The sequence below is a fragment of the Acomys russatus genome, chromosome 31, assembly GCF_903995435.1.
Source record: "Acomys russatus chromosome 31, mAcoRus1.1, whole genome shotgun sequence".
Classification (NCBI taxonomy): domain Eukaryota; kingdom Metazoa; phylum Chordata; class Mammalia; order Rodentia; family Muridae; genus Acomys; species Acomys russatus.
In genome coordinates, this window is record NC_067167.1 from 1079051 (window position 1) to 1104964 (window position 25914).

The window sequence follows — 25914 nt, forward strand, 5'->3', positions numbered from 1 at the left end:
CCACTTCCAGAACCTTCGCCTCCAGCCCTTCTCCCTGCAGACCACAGCTCCCTCAGGCTCCGGCTGCGGTTCCGCCGAGAGCCAGGCACGACATCGCTCTCAGGACCCAGCAGGCGCGGGTGCGTCCTCCAGAGGGGTTCCCAGGTCAGGGCGTGCGCTGTCCGGGGTGCTGGGGGCTGCTTGCCGCCGCTCCAGCAACGAGGCGCTCAGCCCGGACAGGAAAGACGCGTCCGAGATGATGGCGGCCGTCTCGGCTACCCAGCCCAGGTCACTGCCGGACACTGAGGCCGCGGCACCCAGTGAGCCAGGCCCAGAGGCGCCGCCAGCAGGTGCAGAGCTGGAGCTGGGGCCCAGCGCGAGGGGAGGGCCGGGATCGGGGGCCGCTGGGGAGCCAGAGTTGTTGTTAAGGTCGTCAGGCAGCGCCGTGGGGGTCCCGGGGCCCAGCGGCGGCGTCTGCAGCAGCATCTCCTGGATGCGGAGCTGCTGCAGGATGGCTGGCAACTCGTAGTGGTGGAAGAAGTAGATCATGGAATGCTGTGGAGGTCAGCTGTCAGGGCGAGGCCGAGGAGGCCCTGCCCACAGCGCAAAGGCCCGCCAGCCCCCTGGGGGCAGCAGGTTAGGGGCGACCCTCACCTGGATGAAGAGCCAGGAGGTGAGCAGGGCCAGGCTGCTGTACTGCCCGTTGAAGCGGTAATGGTAGGCGTAGAAGGCGAAGTGGTACAGGTAGAAGAACCTGCGGGTGGAGAAGCTGCCCTGCCAGACAGGCCCCGCCCTGCCCCGCCGAAGGGCTCCCTTCCGGCTCCACCCTCACCTCACCCCACCTTCGCCTACTCCCTGCTCCCCCACCCCACCCTATCCCCACCTCAGCCAGTGCCGCTTGCTGGTGTTGGTGTGGCAGCAGATGGCATCGTACTGGTCGGCCAGCCACACGATGAGGATGATGTAGAAGGCCGTGGTGGTGTCGTTGAAGAACTCAGACATGATGGCCTCCATCCCTGCGGGGACACGCGGCGGGGTTGGCACGGGTGGGGCGGGGCAGGGGCGGGGGCGCAGCGGGGGTCCTCACCGACGAGAGCCAGGATGACGGTGAGCAGGGGCGCTGCGGGGAAGGCGATGGCCATGTTCATCTCCAGCATCTGCAGCAGGTCCACTGCGGGCACAGGGTGGCCGCCTGTGAGGGCCTGGGGAGAGCCCAGCCCACCCCCGGCCGGCCGGGACTCACCGATGAAGACGAAGATCTGGTGGTGCGAGTACCGTAGCAGCATGGACACACTGAGGGTCTGTGGGCAGGGGGCAGGGTCAGGGCGTGGGAGCCTAGGAAGCTACCACAGCCCAGGAGGCCCCGACCCCAGAGCGCCAGCACTCCCAGTCACTCACAAAGATGACCATGATGACGAAGGCCGCCAGGTACGAAGTGCGAGCCATCCACATGCTGACAAAGCGGTAGTGCTCCCCAGACACCACATTGCGCAGGAAGCCTGGGGGAGGGGGCCGTGAGTAGCTGGGCCCCCCTCCTCCTGCCCCTCCCCCTTCCCCAGGCTCACCCTTGTTTTCCTCGTTCTCGGCCAGGCCCTTCACACTGGACATGAGGATGTCGTCATAGCCCAGGAACTCGTCCAGCAGCAGCCGGCTGAAACGGTCCCCAAAGCACTGGTCCCGGGTGGGGTCTGGGGGTGGGTGGAGTCAATACTGGTCACTGTGCTGGTAATTGTGTGATTTTGGTTTCTTTTAAAAAACCACAGAACTGTTACAGGAGTGTTTTTTTTTCAATTCTTTTAAAATTATTTTATTTTTGCAGGAGTGTGTTTTTATTTGACTCTCAGCTGTGGGCTGTGAGGCGGTTTCACAGCAGGTGACTGTGGCATAGCTAAGCGCCCGAGGGGGGCTGCTGGCTGAGGTGGGTGCTGTTGGCTGCATTGCTCAAGTATATTGCGCAAAGAGCCGAAAACGAGAAGAAATCAGCTAGCAGACAGCAAAGATAAAACCTGCCCCAAGGGAACCTGACGCCCCTAGTGGGCAGGAAGTAGTCAAACAATAACCGCCCTCTGTCCCCTCTGCCTTTTTTTTTTTTTTTTTCCCTCTTTCCTATCTAGTGTTAGTGTTAGAAAAAATAAATCTGGCTACAGGTCCCAGGAGCTAGGAAGCCCTCTGCAGCTGGCCTGTCCTTAGCCTAGCCCCAGCCCAGCAGGGCCGCCTCACCTAGGGTGACCACCATGACGGGAATGCTCAGGCGCTGGCGTGTGGCCTGCGACAGCCGCAGAAAGCCGTATTCCAGCGAGTACTCCACAATGTACTCATCCTGGGGCCACACTGTGGACAGGGACAGAGCGGTCAGTGGGCCCCTCGCTCAGCGCGGCCTTGCCACCCTCCTGGCAGGCCCGCACACCTTTTGCTGGCGTCTCGGGGAAAGGAAAGTCCTGGCTGTCGTTCAGGGCATCGGCGCCACCTGGTGGCTTGAACACTTTGGGTTCAATGTCCAGCTCAAACTGCAGGCACAGGGAACAGAGGCGTCAGTGGGGCCCACAGGAAGCTCCCACTGGGTGAGTGACGCCAGCGGGGCGCCCCTGGCACCTGCCCACCTTGATGGAGCTGTTGGTGAACATCTCCACGGTCAGCTCCTCCTCCAGCTCCAGGCCCTCCGGCTCCAGCTCCAGGCCGCTGAGGCCCCCATCACAGAACTGCAGGACCACGGGCGCCCGGCTGGAGTTGTGGCGCACCTCCACGCGCAGGACGCCTTCCCGCGGCCACCGATCGCGAACATGCTCCAAGCAGTTGATGGGCGAGCGGGAGAAGACAATGTGAATGTAGGCCAGCACGAACAGCACGAACAGGGCCTGGGGGGAGGGGGCAGTCAGCAGAGCGGGGGGGGGGGGGGGGGGGGCAGCTGACCTAGGGTCCCCTCTATCACCACCCCGCCGCAGCTCCATGACCTTCTGGCCCAGCAGGTGCTTCAACTCACAGCTGCCTTTGGGGACCCCGGCCTCCCCGCAGCAGCTCAGTGACAGAGCTCCTGACCTCACCGGCTAAGAATAGCCACCATCTCCAGCAAGGCACCCTCTGCCCTGCTCCTGGGGCTGGCAGGAGCCACAAGGACACAGCTGAGCTGCCCCGGTGAGGCCCCAGCACCTCAGCAGGACCAGGCCACCCTGCTAGTCGTCCCGTGGCACGTTGGGAGCGTGAGCCGTTCACACTCAGGTGGCTGCTGGCAGGGGATGAGGGGACGGCAAGAAGTCTGCTCAACACACTGCAGGGCTCAGGGTGCCCTGTTGAGGCTGAGCCAGCGGCACATGTTCAAATACATTTAAGGGAAAATAAATAAATAAATAAAAAATAAAAACTGTACAGGCCCTGATCTACAAAGTGAGTCCAGGATGGCCAAGGCTACACAGAGAAACCTTGTCTTGAAAAACAAAAACAAACAAACAAAAAAACTGTACAGGTTGCCGAGACGGCTCGTTTGATGAGGGAGCTTGCTGCTAAGCCAGAGCCTAAGTTTGATCCCCCAGGACGCAGATATAAGCACCTGACACCTCAAGCTCTTCTCTGACCTTTACGCACACACTGGGGGTACAGGCTCCCCTGTGTGTACGCATTTACATATACACAAAGACATACTTTCTCTCTGTTTTTGAGACAGGGTTGCTCTGGGTAGCACTGGCTGTTCTGGACTCACCGAGTGCAGAGGCGGGTGTCACTGCAGCTAACACGATAACCTCGGGGTCCTCACGCTGGAGCATGGTCACTCAAGGGGTCCCAGCAGCCACGCCACCCCCCTCTTTCCTTACTCAGCGCATGTGTGGGCTATAACTCAGTGGTTCTCAGCCTGTGGGTCGTGACCGGCAGGCACCTGTCACTCAGAACCCCTGAAGACACAGATGTTTAGTTACAAGTCATAACAGCATAACAAAATTACAGTTAAGAAGTAACAACAAAAATGTTAACTTTGGGGCTCAGCACCTGAGGGCTGTATTAAAGGGTTGGGGCGTTAGGAAGGTTGAGAAGCACAGCCCTGGGCGTGCCAGGCGTCAGTGCGGGCCAGGCATGCTGCTCAATACTGCCAGCCCCAGGACGCCCCACATGTGCTGTGCTCTTGGGGCTGAAGGAGACCCCTGGCACTCTGTGGCACTGTCTAGAGTAAGTTCCTCTATGGCCCCAACTGACATCTTAGCTCCCCACCAGCAGATCCCTGACCCCAATATGGTGCTGGCTGCGGACAGGGGCAGTGTGGAGGGAACCCTCGTGGCAGGATAGTCTCTGACAGCCCTGCATGTCCATCTGTGCACTCAAGGGACAAGACTGGACCCCCAAACCACGACAGAGCAAGCAGAACAGCACCTCCCATCTGCTTTTAGGTAGCAGTTTAGGGGACATAAGTAACCTAAGGCCACCCTTAGGAAGACCCACCCTGCTCCATACACAGCTGCATCAGCAGGACATAGCCTGAGGGGATGAAGAACAGCCATAGAGGCCCTGGGACCACACCAGCCTACAGTCTGTGGAGCACAGAGGCCCTGGGACCGCACCAGCCTACAGCCTGTGGAGCACAGAGGCCCTGGGACCGCACCAGCCTACAGCCTGTGGAGCACAGAGGCCCTGGGACCATAGCAGCCTACAGCCTGTGGAGCACAGAGGCCCTGGGACCACAGCAGCCTACAGCCTGTGGAGCACAGAGGCCCTGGGACCGCACCAGCCTACAGTCTGTGGAGCACAGAGGCCCTGGGACCACAGCAGCCTACAGTCTGGGGAGCACAGAGGCCCTGGGACCACAGCAGCCTACAGCCTGTGGAGCACAGAGGCCCTGGGACCACAGCAGCCTACAGCCTGTGGAGCACAGAGATGCTGGGACCACACCAGCCTACAGCCTGTGGAACACAGAGGCCCTGGGACCGCATCAGCCTACAGCCTGTGGAGCACAGAGGCCCTGGGACCACACCAGCCTACAGCCTGTGGAACACAGAGGCCCTGGGACCGCATCAGCCTACAGCCTGTGGAGCACAGAGGCCCTGGGACCACACCAGCCTACAGCCTGTGGAACACAGAGGCCCTGGGACCACACCAGCCTACAGCCTGTGGAGCACAGAGGCCCTGAGACCACAGCAGCCTACAGCCTGTGGAGCACAGAGGCCCTGGGACCGCACCAGCCTACAGCCTGTGGAGCACAGAGGCCCTGGGACCACACCAGCCTACAGCCTGTGGAGCACAGAGGCCCTGGGACCACACCAGCCTACAGCCTGTGGAGCACAGAGGCCCTGGGACCACACCAGCCTACAGCCTGTGGAGCACAGAGGCCCTGGGACCACACCAGCCTACACCACACCCACATCTGTGAGCTGTGTATCAGGTGTGATGAAGGCTGACTACCCCAGGCTGAGACTGGAGCAGCCTTTCCTGCCAGTCAAGTCCAAGAGCCAGGAGCAGGCTGTGTCCCAGGCCCTTGCTCTACTTTGGCCAGTCACAAGTCCCCAGCTGTCACTCGCACCCCACTCACTCAGTGCCACAGACTCAGGCCCTGAGCCTGGTTACCCAGGCCTGGCGGGGCTGCATACCATTACCTCCTCCAGGCACCTCGATGCCACCACCGAGGGGTCTCAGGACACTCCATACCTTGCAAGTAGGGGGGTGCCTCACTGTCACCCCAGTGTGGTGTCTGGGGCTGCCAGTCCATCTGACAATGGGAGACACACTTGCAGTGGGTACAGAGTACCACCCTCAGCCAGCTCTCCAGAAGCTCCCGCCCACACACCACCTCCTAGGGGTCAGACCTCCACTCAGCAGGGACTGAACTGCTGCCATTACTTGTCCTTGCCCTCTGACCCCTGCCCACATCTTAAGGGCTAAAGAGCCATGCTGTGATGGTCACCCACTTGCTAGTTCTTGGTCCAGACAGCTGGGGGGCCACATTCTAGGTCTATCTAGTCTCGGTCCTTGAGGCTGTGAAGCCAGCAGAGGCGACATCAAGTCCAGCAGTTCTTCCCTGGGCTTCTGTAGGAGCTGACACCCAGGCTGGGGTAAAGACAGGCTGCAGAGTGGTACAGGCACAGCAGGCCTATGTGACCAGGCACACCCCCCTCTATGAAGGTTGGGCTGAGCTGGACAGGCAGGAAGGGCAGGAAACACGGCAAAACAGCTCCCCGAAATCTCAGCAGCCCCAGAAGCCACCTGCTGTACCGCGCCTGTTTGTCCCAATTAAGAAAGATCATGGGGTCAACTGTCATCCTTGACTCTGATCAGACATCTGGCACCCACAGCTGAGGGTGTGGAAGGCAGGAAGGCTGAAGGGGCACAGGCTCATCTGCAGACCATGGTCTGGAGACCAAGGGGATCCCCACATCTGTCTTGAGTTCATGCCTGAGCTACCGCTATGAAAAACCCCCAAACTGCCAGCTTTGGTATACTGCCAGGAGCCAGTTCCCAAACAGCCAATGCCATGGAGGAAAGGTAGGTCACCAGCATCATCAGCACACCTGCCCACGCCACGCCCCCAACACCAGCCAGCCTCCCGGGAGCACAGCAGGAAGACGCAGCCAGGGCAGCTTCTTAACAAGACTCAGGCAGGCAGGAGGTCCCTGGCCAACCTGGGCATTGGCTTTGACTCTGTAGCGAGCCCTTGTGAGGTGACCTCACCCAGGAGCCACAAAAGGCCTGGCAAGAGTCAGAGATGAGCAATGACGCTCCGTGGTCGGGCAAGGGAGTCCCCAGAGGAGGCTGGGGGGGGGGTGGGAGTGACAGTGACAGTAGGGGCTGTCCTCAGATGCTAATCAGGAGGCTGTCTACAGTGGAGCCTAAGGATGGGATGGACATGACCATAGTGTTCCCAAGTGGAGGTGCAGGGTAAAACCGAAGTGACAGGTGGGAGGGTGGACCTCGACTCCAAGATAGTGTCCCAATAGGACAGTGGGCTCTGGTCATGGGTGGAAAATTTCGGGGCCTAGGACCCCAGGCTGCAGAGTCAGAGATCAAAGGGCAGGAGGCGGGGCCTGAGAGGAAGTGGGGACTAGAGGTTGCATCTGTGAGGCTGGAATCAGGGTATTTTAGACCGGGACCAGGTGGTGAAGCTGTGGGAGCGAGCAGGTGGATGACAGCTGGGGTCAGGGGTCGGGGGTCACCTTGAGTAGAACGAAGAACTCAAAAAGGCGGCGGAAGGCCGGTGGGAAGAGGCGCGAGTAGGTGACGGCCATCTTGAAGAAGAGCGCATGGAAGAGCCGGTCGCGCACGTTGATGAGCGGGTTGGGGTTGAGATTGGGGCCGCGAGGGCCGCGCACGGGCGCCGCGCCGCCGCCGCCGCCACCGCCGCCGCCGTTGGGCCCGGGCCCTGGGGCCGCCGCCGCGTGCTCCGACATCACCTCCCCGAGTCACCCCGGCGGCCGCCGGCTACCCCCTGCCGCGTCCCGGCCGCCGGCTGCCCCCCCCCCCGCCGCCCCCGGCTGCCGTCGCCTGCGCCTCCGCTAGCGTCCGTCCGGCCCGCGACGCCGGCGAGAGCGCCGGGCCAGAGCGCCGCCCGTGCGCGGAGGACGCTGGGATCGCCACGGCCGCCCCAGGAGGCCGGGCCTCCGAGGCCTGAAGGAGGGGGGGGGTGACACCAGAGGTGGGCGGAGTCTGGCTGCTGGTCTTCCTACGGAGTCACGTGAAGTCCAATTTCTTTTCCTGGCGCTCCTGAAAGCCACGCCTAGCTCATTTGCATGGCTGGGGAGGTGGAGTCGCGTGTCACGCTCATTTGCATTGAGCTTTACCGCGGCAGTGAGAGGCGGAGTCGCGTGCAGTCGTCCATTTAGCCCGGGAGAGCTGAGGGGCGTGGTCTCAGCACCAGCCTCATTTGCATGGGACTGTCCGGGAACCGCGGCAGCCCTGGGTCCGGGGCAATCGCCTGCTTTGCACACCAACTGCTCTAGAGGGCGGGGCGACGTTGCCCTGCTTATTTGCATGTGGCTTCCTATTAGCGGAGGATTAAAGGAGGGCGGAGACTCATGTAGTAAGGTTATTTGCATAGGGATCATTATTAGCATAGTATTAGCATCAGTATTAGCATAGCGCTCCCCGACAGCCCACCCTGCGCTGGGGTCATTAGCATAGTGTTTCCCATTGGTGGCGGCAGCGCTGGGGGACGGAGTCGCATGGACATACTTATTAGCATAGAGTTTCGCCTAAGCCCCAACAAGCGCCGGAGTCCGGTCTGAGGGGGGCGGAGCCTTGTGGTGCCTGTCATTTGCATATAGCTTCCCAGAAGGCCTTGCGTGTCCAAGCGTCTCTCAGACTGCTGTATTAATCGATTTGTGAGGTTGTACAGGCATCGATAATCATGGACATCATGGCTCTGGAGGGTGACCTTTTTCTTTGGTGTCTAACGACGTCACTTTAGACACAGATACATGACAACAAAAATCCTTTATGTGTAAAGTTATTTTGCCCTATGGCTTTAAATATCTGACGTAAGACCCTGTAGTTCGTGCTCGCTTCGGCAGCACATATACTAAAATTGGAACGATACAGAGAAGATTAGCATGGCCCCTGCGCAAGGATGACACGCAAATTCGTGAAGCGTTCCATATTTTGTCGTCCCCCCTTCCATGTTTAACAAGGACAATTACTGAGCAGCTGTTGCGCACGTGAGGGAAGGTGTCTGTTTTGTTTGGGTCTTGAGACAGAGTTTCTCTGTGTAGCCTTGACTGTCCTGGGCTGGCTCTGTAGACTGTGATCCTCCTGCCTCTGCCTCCCAAGTGCTGGGATCCCAGGCGTGCATCACCATCCCCGGCAACGTGCCTGTTATTAGGGTGCAGCAGAGAGGCATCCGTGAGCACTGTACCCTAACACTGTGGGACTACTGTATACCTCCAGGGTGACGGGAGGACAGCAAGACGGGCATCTCGGCACCTGGACTGTACAGTCGACGACTGAGGAAACTTTCCCACTTTGCGTTCGCAGCACTCAGGGTCACCATCTTTGGTTTGTTTTTTGGTTTTTCGAGACAGGGTCTCTCTGTGTAGCCCTGGCTGTCCTGGACCAGGCTGGCCTCAAACCTACAGCGATCCACCTGCCTCTGCCTCCTGAGTGCTGGGATTAAAGGGGTGCGCCACCATGCCCCGCTAGTCTCGGAATTATTATGGAAGACACACATCACTTGTTAGAAAATACAAAGTGTCCCTGAGGCACCAGAACAGCAAAATTTAGCCTAATCTCCTTGGAAAAGCATTGGGGTCCCCTCTAGCACAGGGCAACACTTCAACCAGTCGTATGGCTCTGCCTGGAGCAGGTAGGGTGTGGCCAGCTTGACTAACGAATGGAATTTTATTTTTATTTTTATTTACGTTTTGAGTATGTGGTATTCCCTGGTATCCCTGCTGACCCGGAACTCCCTCTGTAGACCAGGCTGGCCCTGAACTCACAGAGATCCTCCGGCCTCTGCCTCCTGAGTGCTGAGCGCGAAGGCAGGCATGGGCACCACATTTCATTTTTTCGTTGAGATGGCAGCAAAAGCACCGCCACCCAGACCCCAGGCACCGTCCCTGGGGAAGTGTGGCCCTGGCAGGGAGAGTCATCCTGGGCCTTGGCCAGCGCCCATCAGCCAGAGTCAAAATTCTTAAGATTTTTGATGTCTGCACAAGCCACCCTGAGAGCACTTAACGTATCTATTTTTTCAGACAAGGAACCTGGAGTGTAGAGACGGATGATAAATACCTAACGTCACACAGTGAAATAGGGAAGGAGGATTTTTGCTTATTTTGTTTTTCAACTCAGGGTTTCTCTGTGTAGCCCCTGGCTGTTCTGAAGCTTTGTAGACCAGGCTGGCCTGAAACTAAGAGATCCTCCTGCCTCTGCCTCTCAGAGTGCTGGGACTCCAGGTGTAAACACCACCATGCCCGATGGATTTTTGTTGTTGTTGTTGTTTTGTTTTTTTGGTTTTTCGAGACAAGGTTTCTCTATGTTATCTTGGCTGTCCTGGACTTGCTATGTAGACCAGGCTGGCCTTGAACTCACAGAGATCCACCTGCCTCTGCCTCCCGAGTGCTGGGATTAAAGGCGTGCGCCACTGCTCCCAGCTTGGATTTTTTTTTTTTTTCTCCATTTCAAAATTCAGAAAGCTCTTCTGATCTCAGGGGTGGGGCGGAAGGAGGGTGTGGGTGGCCTTGGTCCCGGGTGGAAACAGAGATGCGGCAATGGCTTCCCAGCTCACAGGCGAAGGAAGCCAGGTTGATTTACAAGTGTTTGTCCGCGCACCACGCGCATGCAGTTCCCGCAGCAGGAGGAAGGGGGCGTCAGATCCCGCGGAGTGACAGACGGAACCGGGTCCCCTGCGGGAGCCCCAGTGCTCTGACCGCTGCTGGGCTGTCTGTCTCTCCAGGCCCTGTGTTGCTGAATTTTAAGTTTTGTTCTTGTTTTTTGTTTTTTAAGTACGTGTGTTGGGGGGTGACGGGTGTTCCTGTGCAGGTGCCGGGGAGTGGAACCCGAGCGGGGAGAGCGTCTGGGAATGGGTGTGGCTCCCTGACCCCCGCTGAGCCTGGCGTGCACCCCACACAGCTCGGCCGCTCTGACAAGCGCTTCCAAAAAGCTCTTCAGTGTCCCAACACCTGGAGGGGGGGGGTTGTGCTTCCTGCCCGGCCACAGGAACCCGCAATGTCCACAGCTCAGAACTCGACCGCACAAACTCGACAACCCAGCCCCCCCTCACACCTCTCCCCAAGCCACAGAAACGCAGAGAGGTGGGTCAGGTACAGGGGAGTAAACTGACGCCTGGGACTAGGTCGGAAGCTCATGATCCTCGCTGCCTCAGTTTCCCGTAAACTCCCAAAGGGAACGGTGGAGCCCTCCCGACCGGGCGGGATGCTGGGGTGGCTCTGGCGGGCGGGGGTCCTCGGCGGCCAAGGGGGGACTCAGGAAGTCGCGGCCACAGGAATTCTGCGCTTCCAAGCCTTATAAGGACATTTGCTCCGCCAGCCAATCGGCGGCGGGGGCGGTACTCAGCCCTGTCCCGGGCCGTCGGCCCCCAGCTGGTCCCTCTGCCGGTCCGTCCGATCCGCGCGTCCCACACCAGGGTCCCGCGCCATGAGCTCCACACAGTTCAACAAGGGTCCGTCCTACGGGCTCTCGGCCGAGGTCAAGAACCGGGTGAGTGGGCGCGGGGCTGCGGCAGCCTCGAACGCGCGGACCCGTGCAGGAGCCCGGCTGGCGTGGCTTTGCTCCTACCCTGACATCCGGAGGGTCCGGGGGTGATCTGGGGAGCTGTGGGGTCTGGGAGAGGGGCCAGATTGTCTCTGCATCCCCGGGGGGTGTCTCCTCCGGACCCGCCCCGGGACCTCTCGCACCCCCTCCCGCGGGGGTGGGGGGGAGTGTCTAGGGTCTTTCTGCACCCTGAGCTCCCTGAAAGCCTCGGAGAGAGAAGCCGGCGAGCGAGCTGTGGGTGTGAGAGGACCCCTGCGGCCCCTTCTTCGTTACCTGCCACAACTTCCCTTTTCTTCCAGCCACTTAAGTTGGGGACAGGAAGGGGGCGGGGACGGCGGCTTTCTTAACAGGGTGTGGCCCCCTCCCAGGACTCCCCCTCTGCACACCTGGGAGAGGATCTTTTAGAGGAACCAGTTTCAGAGGGATGGACACCCTCCAACAAGGTGTCCCCGAGCCGATGAGAGGATGAGGGAGACATGACCCCCAGACTTGGGGGAGCTCAGACCCGCCCGATCTTCTGAAACCTCCAGATAAATCGTCCACCACCCCACACACCTGGCACCTGGGAATGCAAATCTCACAGTCAGCAAAGCCGGGCAACCTGCCTGGGCCTGCTGAAACTACCAGCCTGGCCCACCTCCGGCTGGCACCTGCCAGGTCCCTACTACTGACACGACTGCGTCGCCTAGCACATAGATATCACCTGGATTGCTATCCTCACCCTGCTAGAAACAAGCTGCCTTCTCAGGACGCACCCCCCACCCCACCCCAACCCACCCCCGGGCCCCCAGAGCAATGCTCAGGTCTGAAAACCCTGCCCAGTTCCTGCAGGGCGGGCTGGACACCTCCCTGGGACAGAGAAAATAAAATGGAGATAGATTCAGGAAAGCCCCAAGGATGGGGCAGTTAGGAGCTGGGGAATGTGGGGGGGGGAGCGCGATGGGACGGGTCAGTACCAGAGGATGAGGGCTCAGATTCCCACTGGCTCAAAAGCTGGAAAGTGGGATAGCCGGGACCAGCCTGCCGAGGTCACAGAAGGCACCGTTCTGACTGACCCACGTGCCTCAGTTTACCCCTTGGCTGGCCCATATCCGGTGGGGGCTTAGTTCAGTTCAGTTGAGGAGCCTGGCCACTGGGGAACAGCTGGTCCTGATTTAGACCCGGGAGGCCACCGCATTCCTAGTAGTTTGTGGCCGGCGGGCAGGAATGCGCTGAAGGGCAGCTGGAAAGGGAGGTGGCCACAGCGGGCGGGACTGGGACCCTCCTCCCCCTCCAGTCCTCAGGAGCCGCTAGAGACGTGGCCCAGCTGGCCCAGGCACGACTGGCATCCCTGGCTGACCCCTGCTTGCCTCTGGGTCACCCTTGCTCATTTCTGCGGGTCAGGGTGCCTCCTGGGTGGCTGCCTTTGTCACCCCGGCACCCGCTAATCCCGCTCCTGTCAGCAAAGCCTTCCGCAAAATCGGTCCAGATGAGATAGGGAAATTGTTTGGGGGTGGGGAAATGGCGCGCCTTTAATCCCGGCACGCGGGAGGCAGAGGCAGGCAGACCTTTGTGAGTTCGAGGCCAGCCTGGTCTACAAAGCAAGTCAGTGAGTCCAGGACAACCAAAGTTACACAGAGGAACCCTGCCTTGAAAAAGAGGAAGAAGAAAGAAAGAAAAAGAAAAGAAAAGCAAGGGACAGTGGGAGGGTGGGGAGGAGCGGAGGAGTCTGAGGCTTGGAAAGCTGACTGTGGTTCTACACATGGCAGGAGGCCAGTCTGGGCCAGTCTCTCTCTCTTCCCCGGCTGTCTCTGGCCTCGTCTATCAGAAAGCTTCTGCAGGGCATGCATGTCCCCCCTCACCATGCCCACCTCACCACGCCCACCTCACCATGCCCACCCATCTCACCACGCCCACCTCACCATGCCCACCCCACCTCACCATGCCCACCCATCTCACCACGCCCACCTCACCACGCCCACTCCACCTCACCATGCCCACCCACTTCACCACGCCCACCCCACCTCACCATGTCCCCCCACCTCAGGCCTGTGCTCTTTGCTCCTCCAGCTCCTGTCCAAATATGACCCCCAGAAGGAAGCTGAACTCCGAGGCTGGATAGAGGGACTCACGGGCCTCTCCATCGGCCCTGACTTCCAGAAGGGTCTGAAAGATGGGGTAATCCTGTGCACGTGAGTGCTCACATTCACCAGACAGCGGTCCTGAGCTCTCCATCCTGCAAGGCTGTTGTGTCTTTGTGTTCTCTTTTCTCTTCTTGTCTTATTGTATAGTCTCTCTTATGTTTTTTGTTCTCTTGGGTTACTGTGTTATCTTTATATTTTGTTTTATTTAGGGTTTACTTCATTTTTATTATTTGTGCTTTGTGTCCCTGTGTCTATGTGCACATAAGTGCACTTCCCTCAGAGGCCAGCAGAGGGCACTCTGGCCAAGAACCACCTGATGTGAGTGCTGGAAACTGAACCTGGGGCCTGGACTGGAAACAAGCACCCTTAACCTCTGAGCCCCCTGTTTAGCCCCTCAGGGCCTTTTCTTGTGCCATGGCTCTGTCTTGAGTCACATCTCTTTGTCCCTGTCTGCTGTTTCCTTGCAGTATTGCATTGTCTACATGCCCTGGCTGTGAGCATTCCTATCCTAAGCCCTCTCTTTCCTGCCTCACTGGATAACACTTCTGGAAGTTTCTCCATCTTGTGTGCTGTGCACCTGTCTTTTGGATATTCCACAGTTGTGCACATGAAAATAAACATAGCCAAAATTTTCAGATATTTGGGGCTGGAGAGATGGCTCAGAGGTTAAGGGCACTCACTGACTGCTCTTCCAAAGGTCCTGAGTTCAATTCCCAGCAACCACATGGTGGCTCACAACCATCTATGATGTGATCTAGTGCCCTCTTCTGGCCTGTAGGTGTACATGCAGGCAGAGCACTGTATATATAAACTCTGTGGTTCAAGATTGCATTCTTAGCATCCGTTGTCAGCAGCTTTGTTTGCTTGGGAAACTGGGGCAGGATAGAGGCACTGAGGTTGCGGGGGAAGGCATAAACTTGCTGAGGCTGGGACATCAACGGAGGACTTGGGGTCTTGTCTTCCCAGCCTCATGAACAAGCTGCAGCCAGGCTCTGTCCCCAAGATCAACCGGTCTATGCAGAACTGGCACCAGGTGAGGGCGAGCAGAGGGTGGGAATGCCCCCACCCCGGGCCCTTGTGTCTGAGCCCCGCCCCCGCCCCCACTCATCACCTTCACCTGCCTCCTCCCAGCTGGAAAACCTCTCCAACTTCATCAAAGCCATGGTCAGCTACGGCATGAACCCCGTGGACCTGTTTGAAGCCAATGACCTGTTCGAGAGTGGGAACATGACCCAGGTGCAAGTGTGTCTGCTCGCCCTGGCTGGAAAGGTAGGATCCGCGGGTGCGGGGGAAGGGGGGTGGGGGGGACAGCCTAGCAGCACAAGGCTAGGAGGCTGGTGTCAACAAGCTGACAAATACTGCTCACTCCAGCAGGGCGTGGTGGCGCACGCCTTTAATCCCAGCACTCGGGACGCAGGGGCAGACAGATCACTGTGAGTTCGAGGCCAGCCTCGTCTACAAAGCGAGTCCAGGACAAGCTAAGGCTACACAGAGAGACCCTGTCTCAAAAACCAAACCAAGGGGGCTGGAGAGATAGCTCAGAGGTTAAGAACATTGCCTGTTCTTCCAAAGGTCCTGAGTTCAATTCCCAGCACAACCATCTATACTGAGATCTGGTGCCGTTTTAAGGGATACAGGTGTACACTCAGGCAAAACACTGTATAGGTAATAATAAAATAAAAATTTTTTTAAAAAAGAAAAAACCAAACCAAACAAAGGGTCACCCCAACCTGATGCGAGAGGTGGGGAGGAGGGAGATTTTGCTGTCTAGAATCTACCACCTTTCAACCAGATATTGGGGAGGTGGGTGGGCCAGGTGTTTAAGGGAGCAGCAAGGTTGCAGCAGGTGACATGGGCTGTGTAGGGAGCGGAAAAGACATCAGAAGTCGCTCTATGTGGAGTTGGAGAGTCCAAGGGCAGAGGCGAGCGTCTTGGGGGGGGCGGGGGGCGGTGTCATGTCCACTGACGGCTGCCTGGACGTGCCTTGAGTGTCCCTGGCTCCCCTCACCCCCTACTCAGGCCAAGACCAAAGGGCTGCAGAGTGGTGTGGACATCGGGGTCAAATACTCGGAGAAACAAGAGAGGAACTTTGATGATGCCACCATGAAGGCCGGCCAGTGCGTCATAGGGCTGCAGATGGGCACCAACAAATGCGCCAGCCAGTCTGGCATGACGGCCTATGGAACCAGGCGACATCTCTACGACCCCAAAAACCACATCCTGCCCCCCATGGACCACTGCACCATTAGCCTTCAGATGGGCACCAACAAGTGTGCCAGCCAGGTGGGTCCCCACCCGGGCTGCAGCCCACTCAGGGAGTCTAGCCTCAACACTGTCTCTTCCTCACTGTGCATGCTTGCTGAAGTGACGACCTTACTCCGAGCCTCAGTTTCCCACAAATGTCCACCCCCATCTGATATTGTCATCTTGTTTTTTCCCCCAAGACAGGGTTTCTCTTTGTAGCCCTGGCTGTCCTGGACTCGCTTCGTAGACCAGGCTGGCCTAGAACTCACAGCGATCCACCTGCCTCTGCCTCCCGGGTGCTACGATTAAAGGCATGCACCACCACGCCCAGTGTCACCTTTCTGTTAAGTTGAATGGCTGTGGCCAGAAGGATTGGGGACCTCAGATTTTGGGGACATCTGTGTGGCTGGTGGAAGGGCCTCCTGGCTGGCAAAGGAGAAAGTGGGACATTGATGCTCAGAAGTGGACAAGAAGTTTTATTTTATTTTTGTGCAAAGGGCTGGGTTTGAGACAGGGCCTGACTACGCAGCCCAGGTAGCCGTGAGCTCCCAGCAGGCCTCCTGCCTCAGCCTCCTCCTGAGTGCCAGGTGTCAGGAGCCCCGGCAGAGGATTCTCCTAGCATACGTGAGGCCTGGCTTCTGTCCTCAGCATGGCACAAACTGGGCACGTACATGGCATCCTCAGAAAGCAGAGGCAGGGGGATCAGGAGTTCAGTCATCCTCAACGACATAGTGAGGTCCAGAGCTAGCCTGGGCTACATGAGACCCAGACCCGAAAGAAACAAAAGAAGTTTTTTGACTAAGCTTTGGAAACTCTATAGGGGGTGTGTTGAGGATTGCAGGAGGCATATAGAATTGTAGGGGGTAAACCGGGTGTGGTGGCGCACACCTTAAACCCCAGCACTCAGGAGGCAGCAGCAGGTGGAGCTCTGTGAGTTCAGGGCCAGCCTGGTTTACGAAGTGAGTCCAGGACAGACAAGGCTACACAGAGAAACCCTGTCTTGAAAAATAAAACAAAGACTGGAGAGATGGCTCAGAAGTTAAGAGCACTGTTTGCTCTCCCAGAGGTCCTGAGTTCAATTCCCAGCAACCACACGGTGGCTCACAACCATCTATAATGGGATCTGATGCCCTCTCCTGGCCTGCAGGTGTACATGTAGGCAGCACACTGTGTACATAATAATAAATAAATAAATTTTTTAAAAAAAGAAAGAGCCGGGCGTGGTGGCGCACGCCTTTAATCTCAGCACTCGGGAGGCAGAGGCAGGCAGATCGCTGTGAGTTCGAGGCCAGCCTGGTCTACAAAGTGAGTCCAGGATGGCCAAGGCTACACAGAGAAACCCTGTCTTGAAAAACCAAAAAAAAGAAAGAAAGAAAGAAAGAAAGAAAGAAAGAAAGAAAGAAAGGGGCTGGAGAGATGGCTCAGTGGTTGAGAGCACTGACTTCTTCCAGAGGCCCTGAGTTCAATTCCCAGCAACCACATGATGGCTCACAACCATCCATAATGTGATCTGATGCATAGTGTATATATAATAAATAAAACTTAAAAAAAAAAAAAGACCAAGAAGAGACTTGATACCCTATGAGCATATACAGGGGGAGGAGGTCCCCCTCAGTCATAGTCATAGGGGAGGGGAGTAAGGGGAAAATGGAAGGCAGGGAGGAATGGGAGGATACAAGGGAGGGGATAACCATTGAGATGTAATATGAATAAATTAATAAAATAAAATTTTAAAAAAAGAAAGAAAAAAGGAAAACAAAACAAAATTGCAGGAGGTATATAGAATTGCAGGGGGGTGTTGAGGGAATTAGGGGTTCCCCTTCTGAGACCCGCCTTTCCTCTCCACTCTGATGCCCTCTCTCCCATCTCCAGGTGGGCATGACGGCTCCGGGGACCCGGAGGCACATCTACGACACCAAGCTGGGCACCGACAAGTGCGACAACTCCTCCATGTCTCTGCAGATGGGCTACACGCAGGGCGCCAACCAGAGTGGCCAGGTCTTCGGGCTGGGACGGCAGATATACGACCCCAAGTATTGCCCCCAAGGCCCAGCAGCCGACGGGGCTCCCCTCGTGGGTGACAGCCAGGGCGAGGCCCCTGAGTACCTGGCCTACTGCCAGGAGGAGGCAGGCTACTGAGCTCCCAAGGCTGCCAGCTCCCCGCACCAGCATCCTTGTGTGTGTGTTTCGGGTTTTTTTGTTTTTTGTTTTTTTCTTTGTTTTCATTGTGTTTTGTTTTTTGAAATCGGGCCTCACTTCCTAGCCCTCTCTGGCCTGGAACTTACTGCAATCCTCCTGCCTCAGCTTCTTGACGGCTGGGATGATGACAGGCCCTGTGCTGTCTATGCTCCCTCCTTATCCATCAGGCCTTGCTTTCTTTCCAGGATTGACTCATTAATCAGGGGACATGGGGGGTCCTTGGTGTCATCCCAGTGGGCTGTGAGAGAGGCTGGCCCCCCTCCCCCAAGTTTCTGGTTTCTTCATCTCTTCAACAGCAGTTTGTGGTTTGTGAACCCACGGAAATTGCAGGCAGTTTCAACAACAACAAAAAGCACATGGGATTTTGTGTTTTGTACCCCACCCCCTACCCCACTGGGCCTTAAACTACCGCAGGCATTCTGACAGACTGCAGCCCTGCCTGGTTCCTCAGCCCTCCCTGCACAGGCCTGATTAGCTGTGCTGGGCCCCTCCTGTCTCCAGAAGTGTGGCACATGACCCACAGGGGCCCCTGTGCTGCCAGATAATGTGAAATTTCCTGTGTGGACCAAAACCAATAAAAAGCCTCCGTTTCTAAGAACAAAGGATATTCTGGAAGTTGGTGGTGATGGAAGTGGCCACTTAGAAGCAGGGGAAAGCTCGGCACAAAAGTCAGGGGGCAGGAGGGGAAACTGAGGCCCAGTGGTTGAATGAGTGACTTGAGGTTGGAGGAAGAGGCCTAGTCTCTCTCGCCAGCTTTTCTTCAAATTCCTAATACATCCCCAGCACCTCAACTCTGAAGCCCCCTTTCCAACTTTCAGCCTTCTCAGGGCCTTCAGAGATATGGATCTTCACGCCCCTCCCTCTGAGCTCCATACAGTTTTGTGCAATAACTCCCCCCACCCTTTTTTGTTTTGTTTTTTAGAAACAGGGTTGCTGGGCGTGGTGGCGCACACCTTTAATCCCAGCACTCGGGAGGCAGAGGCAGGTGGATCGCTGTGAGTTCGAGGCCAGCCTGGTCTACAAAGTGAGTCCAGGATGGCCAAGGCTACACAGAGAAACCCTGTCTCGAAAAACTAAAAAAAAAAAAAAAAAATAGAAACAGGGTTTCTCTATGTAGCCCTGGCTGTCCTAGACTCACTTTGTAGACCTGGCTGGGTTCGAACTCAGTGATCTACTTGCCTCTGCCTCCCGAGTGTGTAGGCCCAATTTTCTTAACAAATATATTTTATTCCGAACTTATTAACTGAGAGTACCTCACTTATAGCCCAGCTAACTTAAACAATAGGAAAAGGAGATTAAAGAACACAATAACAAAACCGTAAGGATATCAATTCCGAGGAACGATTCTCCTGGCGTAGTCAGCAGGATTTCTTCTGCTGGAGCCTGGAGTAACCAGAACCTGGAGCCTCAGCACAAGCTGGAGCCCGGAAGGCTTCCCTCGAGTGATGAACAGCCAAGTCTCCAAAGGCCCCGCCTCCTGTTTCTGGCTCACATTTATTCCTCTTCTCAGAACTTGTTCAAGGATGTTTTCAGCTGGTTAATAACTAATCTCCCCCACACAGTAGTTTGACTTCGTAAGGCTCTCTTTTTTACAGCCTAAGCCTGGGAACATGACCCAGGCGAGCTTGGGAAAGTGACCCAGAAAGAATCGAAGGCCAGTTCCAGTTTCTTAGATCAAAGTGGCCAACTGAGATAAACAATTTTCAGAAAAGTACCATATGGAAATTCTCTAGAAACTCCCCAACACCCCTCCCTGCCAAGAATAGCCCCCAAGACCAACGACCCCTGCAATAGCCAATAACATTTAAACAAACACGCTTAGCGACCACCAGAGCCAATCCTAACATAGGGCACGCAGCCCCTCCTAACCTTTGCGGTTTTAGCCTTTAATAATAGCTTGTAGCAGTGACTCGGGGTGTGCCTCCCTCCCAAGTGAGTGGTGAGACCCCCTGACGTGCGTCAGCAATAAACCTTGTGCCTTTGCATCAACACTGGTCCTTGAGTGGTTTCTCACGACAACCCACTACCCGACTAGACTCTAGGGTCCAACATTGTGGGGGCTCGTCGGAATTTGGGGGTCTCCGTGAGACCACCGACCCACTTGTTGCAAGGTTTCAATGGCCCAGGCCACAAAGACTTGACTGACTTCTGAGACCTTGAGTTACTTTCACTTTGTCTTTTGTTTGTACTCTCTGCAGGAGCTCCTTTTGTTTGTGCTCTGCAAGCGGCCTTGGGCTTCGCAAGCTCCCCCCCCCCTTTTTTTTTTTTTTTTTTTTGGTTTTTTGAGACAGGGTTTCTCTGTGTAGCCTTGGCCATCCTGGACTCACTTTGTAGACCAGCCTGGCCTCGAACTCACAGCGATCCGCCTGCCTCTGCCTCCCCAGTGCTGGGATTAAAGGCTACCACGCCTTTCTCCCCTTTCTGTCTGTGTGAGCTCCTTTCTGTTTGTTCCCTTTTCTGGTCGGCAAGCCACTTTCGGTTCACCTCTGTAGCACGCAAATCAGGCAGCATAGTAATCAATTCCTACAATTAGGGGTCCTAAAACCTTGTCACTCTCCCTGAAATACTCCACTCTTGCCTGTCAAAAAACCAGGAACACAAGACTATACACTAGTGCAGCACCTCTGAGAAGTAAACAAAAGAGTGATAGACATCCATCCCATGGTGCCTAATCCTTTTAATCTTCTAAGTACCTTGAGGCCAGATTTTACCTGGTATACTGTCTTAGATTTAAAGGATGCTTTCTTTTGCCTGCCTTTGGCCCCTCAGAGCCAACCATACTTTGCCTTTAAATAAAAGGACCCCGAGCTAAGACTCTCGGGGCAAGTTACCTGGACATGCCTTCCCAAAGGTTTCAAAAATTCACCTACTCTTTTTAATAAAACGCTCTACCAAGATTTGACTGATTTCCGTGTCATGCACCAAAAATAACTCTCTTACAATATATAGATGGGCCTCAACTAAAAAAACACAACTCTGCAGACAAGAGCGACTCTCCCAGCTACCTTGTTGCCAGCCCCAGACCAGGCACAAGAGACTCCGCATGACTGTCACCAGGTGATGGCAGAGACGCATGGTACACGAAAAGACCCACAAGATCGTCCTATCCCAGAGGCTGATCATACTTGGTACACTGATGGCAGCAGCTTCCTGGATTCAGGTACCAGAAGGGCTGGGGCGGCTGTGGTAGATAGACAAAAAGTCATCTGGGCACAGGCCCTTCCTCAAGGGACCTCAACCCAAAGGGCAGAACTTGTCGCCTTAACCAAGACATCAAAACTTTCCAAAGACAAGAGAGCTAATATTTACACTGATAGAAGATATGCATTTGCTACTGCTCATGTCCATCGAAGTATTTATAAACGAAGACTTCTGACCTTGGAAAACAAGGAGATTAAAAATAAGCCTGAAATTAAAGCTCTCCTCAAAACCCTATTTCTGCCGAAACAAGTGGCCATCATACACTGTGCAGGACACCAAAAAAAAAAAAAAAAAAAAAAACCCCAAAATTCTGTTGCCATGGACAACCAGCAGGCAGATCAGGTGACAAAATAAATAGCCAAGTTGGGACTTCTGGTGTTGTCTATCGGGGCTAAAAAACCCCCTCAGCCTGAGGCTTATAACTACTCTTCCGAGAACCAGGCCCAGGCCCAAGCCCTAAGAGCTATATTTGACCCAGTTTCCAAAAATTAGACAAAAAGACGGTAAAACTGTTCTGCCAACCCTCAATGCGGCTGCCATGGTCCAACAAATACATACCTGGACCCACCTAAGATCAAAAAAGCTTCGACAGATCCAGGATAAGACAGAATTCATCATCCCTGGAGCTGCTGCCCTAGTTGATAAAACTGTAACCACTTGTCAGGCTTCTCAACAAGTCAATGCTGACAAAAACCAAGTCTCAGAAAAGACTAAAGTCCGTAGAGACAGACCAGGAACTTACTGAAAAATAAATTTTACCGAGGTAGAGCCCCCAGCTGCGGGTTATCGATACTTATTAGTTTTTTGTTTGTTTGTTTGTTTGTTTTGTTTTAAAGATTTATTTATTTATTATGTATACAGTGTTCTGCCTGCTTATACACCCGCAGGCCAGAAGAGGGCATCAGATCACTTTATAGATGGTTGTGAGCCACCATGTGGTTGCTGAGAATTGAACTCAGGACCTCTGGAAGAGCAGGCAGTGCTCTTAACCGCTGAGCCATCTCTCTAGCCCCACTTATTAGTTTTTATAGACACTTTTTCAGGATGGGTAAAAGCTTTCCCCACCCGGCAAAAAACAACATAAACAGTGACTAAGGCCATCCTAAGAGACATCTTTCCTCGGTTTAGACTTCCCAAGGTAATCGGGTCAGGGCCGACCTTCGTCTCCCAGGTAAGTCAGGGACTGGCCAAGACCTTAGAGACTAATTAAAATTTACATTGTGCTTACAGACCCCAAAGTTCAGGACAGGTAAAAAAAAAAAAAAATCGGACTCTAAAAAAAAAATCTTGACAAAATTGACCATTAAGACTGGCTTAAAAGACCCGGGCATGGTGGTGCACACCTTTAATCCCAGCACTCGGAAGGCAGAGGCAGGCGGATCGCTGTGAGTTCGAGGCTAGCCTGGTCTACAAAGTGAGTCCAGGATGGCCAAGACTACACAGAGAAACCCTGTCTCGAAAAACCAAAAAAAAAAAAAAAAAAAAAAGACTGGCTTAAAAAATTAGAGAGGCCTCCTACCCTTTACTCTATTCAGAGCCAGAAACACTCCCTCACGCTTTAACCTGACCCCCTATAAAATCCTGTGTGGGGGACCACCCCCTTTGTCTACTATGCTTAATTCTTATCAACCTTCTGCTTCCAAAACTGATTTACAGGCCCGTCTTAAAAGACTACAGGCGGTTCAGGCCCAAGTTTGGGCCCCACTGGCCAAACTTTACAAACCTGACCACTCTCAGACAGCGGAACATCCCTTCCACGTTGGTGACTCTGTCTACATCCGTCGATACCGGTCTCAAAGACTCGAACCTCGATAAAAGGGGCCTTACACCGTCCTGCTCACCACAGCCACCGCTCTCAAGGTCGACAAAATAACTGCCTGTGTTCACACCTCTCACGCCAAAGCTGCCCCAGCAACTCTTGACTCCACCTCAGAAACACCACGATGGCAGCTCCATCGCTCCCAAGATCCACTCAAGATAAGACTTACCCAATTACGAGATTAACTATAAAAAGTCTGCTTCTCACCCTTATACCTTGTTTTGGCTATGACTCTCCCTCAAATCCCCACCAGCCCATAAAGTTAACTTGGCAAGTGCTCTCCCATATTAGAGAGCCCATATAAAAGACTTCGTCCATAGCCCCCTTATAGACCTGGTGGCCTATACTATACCCTGACTTATATAAATTGGCTATAAAAACTCCTGCTAATTAAAATATTGAGAGACACTCAAACCTCAATGAAGCTCCCACCAAGAAGTCTCCTAAAAAAAGGTTAGGTCTTGACCCCTGGGGGGATGTGACACTACAAAAAAAAAAGAGCTTGTTAGACGTCTGTCTTCTTACATCTGCCCTGGCTCACACCAAACAAGAGCCATAGTGGCCAAATGCGGAGGGGGGGTGGCTTCCACATTCTATTATAAAAACTGGGGACACGCCTTAAGAGTAAGGCCAGTTAAAAACTTAAAGGGGGGATTGTAAGGCTCTCTCTCTCACAGCCTAAGCCTGGAAACGTGACCCAGGCAAGCTTGGGAAAGTGACCCAGAAAAAATTGAAGGCCAGTTCCAGTTTCTGAGATCAAAGTGGCCAACTGAGATAAACAATTCCAACTAAAGTAAACAATTTTCAGAAAAGTACCATATGGAAATTCTCTAGAAACTCCCCAACACCCCTCCCTGCCAAAAATAGCCCCCAAGACCAATGACCCCTGCAATAGCTAATAACGTTTAAACAAACACCCTTAGCGACCACCAGAGCCAATCCTAACATAAGACACGCAGCCCCTCCTAACCTTTGTGGTTTTAGCCTTTAATAATAGCTTGTAGCAGTGACTCGGGGTGTGCCTCCCTCCCGAGTGAGTGCTGAGGCCCCCTAACACAATAAACCTTGTGCCTTTACATCAACACTGTGGTCCTCAAGTGGTCTCTCGCGATGACCTCCTACCCGAGTAGACTCTAGGGTCCAACAATTTCTAAGGGGGTAAACATCACCTGCTCTCTCACAAGTCTTTTTCTCATCTCCCACTCGTGATCTAAACAAAAAACCTGTTTCTCCTTCCCGAGTCCTGGGATTAAAGACGAACACCACCACACCTGGCAACTATTGATTCTAATCTTAGAATATTGGGCCACTGCCTGATTCTGAAATCACCTAGACCAGAGGATATTGTTAAAATGAATGAATGAATGAATGAATGAAGGCTGTGTTAAAAGTCTGACTGGTGGGTTTGGAGAGATGGCTCAGAGATTAAGAGCACTGGCTGGTCTACCTTTTTATTATTTTGTTTTTTGTTTCTTGTTTTTTCCAGACAGGGTTTCTCTGTGTAGCCCTGGCCTAGCTGTCCTAAACTCGATTTGTAGACCAAGCTGGCCTCGAAAGATCTTCCTGAAAGGTGTGTGACACAGCACCGGCCTGGCCAGTGGCTGCCCTTCCAAAGGTCCTGAGCTCAATTCCCAGCAAACTACATGGTGGCTCACAACCATCGATAATGAGATCAGGTGCCCTTTTCTGGCATGAAGATAGAACACTGTATACATAATAATAATTTTTTTTAAAGGTCTGGCTGGTCGCCAGAGACGGGTCAGAATATAAATTTCGCTGCTGTCAACCCTCCGACCTAAGTTTGTGTGTCCCCCCGCCCCCTTACATTAGGGAAAGCAAGAGCAGACTCCAGGGGTCCTAGAGGAGAGGAGACAGAGGAATATCTTGTATTGCGGAGCTGCTGATTCGAGGTGTAAGCTCACGGGGGGGGTGCAAATCCCGTCGTGCCGCCCCCCCCCCATGCCCCCTCTACGTTGTGGAGTCCCAATGTGCCCGAGATACTGCAAGAAGAGTGCTGCCCCTTTAAGAAACCTAGCTGGGCACGCCGGGCTGTGGTCCCGCCTCCTCCAAAGGCAAAGTCGCGAGAGTGGCAGGAGCATTATCCAATAGTAGCGTTAGGGGCGGGGCCTGGTGCCGCCTGGAGCACTGGGTTTCCAAGGGCGTGGTCCTCTTAAGGGGGCCACGCTCCCCCGCCGCTGCCCGGCGGAGCGGAGGTGGATGGAGTCTGGGGGGCCTCGGAACGGTGAGGACCCGAGAGGGTGGAAAGTGGAGCCTGGAGAACTTGAGGTGCTGTGGGGTGAGGGTGGGTTGAGCCACATTCCCTGATAATTATTCTCCCTCTGCCTTCCTCTTTCCGCGATTGTGGGAATAGATGGATCACTGATTTTTCACAGCGGTCATCTGGTCACCTCGAGGGACCTTCCCCAGCTTACACTTGCAGAGCCCCACTTTTCAAGGGAGGCCATTCCCCCCAGATCCCAAATCCCACTGTGTAAAAGGAAAAAGTCCTTGAGTGGAAGCTGCCAGTTCCCATGTAGATGGCTAAACTTTGCCAACTTCCTCCTCTGTCAGCCTCAGTCTCCCTGGCTGTCATGAAGTAGGCCGCAGACAGACAGCTCTGGGAGGACTGAAAGACGGGATCAGGAATGGCTGGGTCAAGGAGGTCATCTGACCCATCATTTGACACCGGGGAGGACCGGCCCTCGGTCCTCTCCAGTTTCCTTGGGAGCTTGAGTTTGCCCCTTTTTGAGACTCAGTTTCCATCTCTGTGAAAATGGAAGGCCAGACAGAGGCTGCGGGTTTCACCGTGGGTCACCGGGGTGGGGGTGGGGGCTTAGGGGAGCGAACGAAACCGAGTCGCGGGTCCCGCGTGAGGCTGACAGTGGAGCCGGAGCCTTAAACCCAAGCTCCGCCCCGCTAGAATGCGAATGGGGTCTTCCCGACCCTCGCCTTCCTGCCAATGAGCTACGAGGACGGCTGCGCGCCGAGTTTCCATTGGTCACTCCCCGAGTGAATTATTTTTCCCGGGTCTCTCTTGGAGAATCCTGCGGCTCAGCTCGTGGGGTGGAAGTGGGGGATCAGAGACCCGCAGGCACTTGCCCGGAGCCACACAGCTCACCTTCAGCCTGTTCTTTGCCTAGTCCTCTCCGCCCTTGTTCCCGGACCAGAGCCATC

At 55.0% G+C, this 25914-nt stretch overlaps 2 protein-coding genes and 1 non-coding gene across 4 annotated transcripts; 2 read left to right on the top strand and 1 right to left on the bottom strand.

Annotated features, from left to right (window-relative positions):
• Positions 1 to 57: 57 nt before the first annotated feature.
• Tmem259 (transmembrane protein 259) lies at positions 58 to 7355 on the bottom strand. 2 transcript variants are annotated; one of them, XM_051172902.1, is made up of 11 exons: positions 7107 to 7355; positions 2580 to 2834; positions 2387 to 2486; positions 2200 to 2310; positions 1545 to 1667; positions 1378 to 1478; positions 1223 to 1280; positions 1067 to 1150; positions 863 to 995; positions 634 to 733; positions 58 to 534 (listed from the first exon to the last, which is right to left on the bottom strand). In XM_051172902.1, exons 1-11 carry the CDS (start codon positions 7338 to 7340, stop codon positions 100 to 102), a joined length of 1734 nt encoding a protein of 577 aa, XP_051028859.1. In that variant the 5' UTR covers positions 7341 to 7355; the 3' UTR covers positions 58 to 99. The 2 variants fall into 2 exon arrangements, with proteins under 2 accessions (XP_051028859.1, XP_051028857.1); XM_051172900.1 differs by having other exon boundaries at positions 1067 to 1280.
• Positions 7356 to 8443: 1088 nt separating this feature from the next.
• LOC127183806 (U6 spliceosomal RNA) lies at positions 8444 to 8550 on the top strand. The gene has a single exon (XR_007830060.1). It is a non-coding gene; the product is annotated as a U6 spliceosomal RNA (small nuclear RNA).
• Positions 8551 to 10932: 2382 nt separating this feature from the next.
• On the top strand, positions 10933 to 17725 carry Cnn2 (calponin 2). Its single transcript, XM_051139695.1, has 6 exons — positions 10933 to 11100; positions 13204 to 13325; positions 14244 to 14310; positions 14409 to 14546; positions 15297 to 15560; positions 17394 to 17725. The coding sequence occupies exons 1-6, from the start codon at positions 11038 to 11040 to the stop codon at positions 17658 to 17660; spliced, it is 921 nt and encodes a 306-aa protein (XP_050995652.1). The 5' UTR covers positions 10933 to 11037; the 3' UTR covers positions 17661 to 17725.
• Positions 17726 to 25914: the final 8189 nt, after the last annotated feature.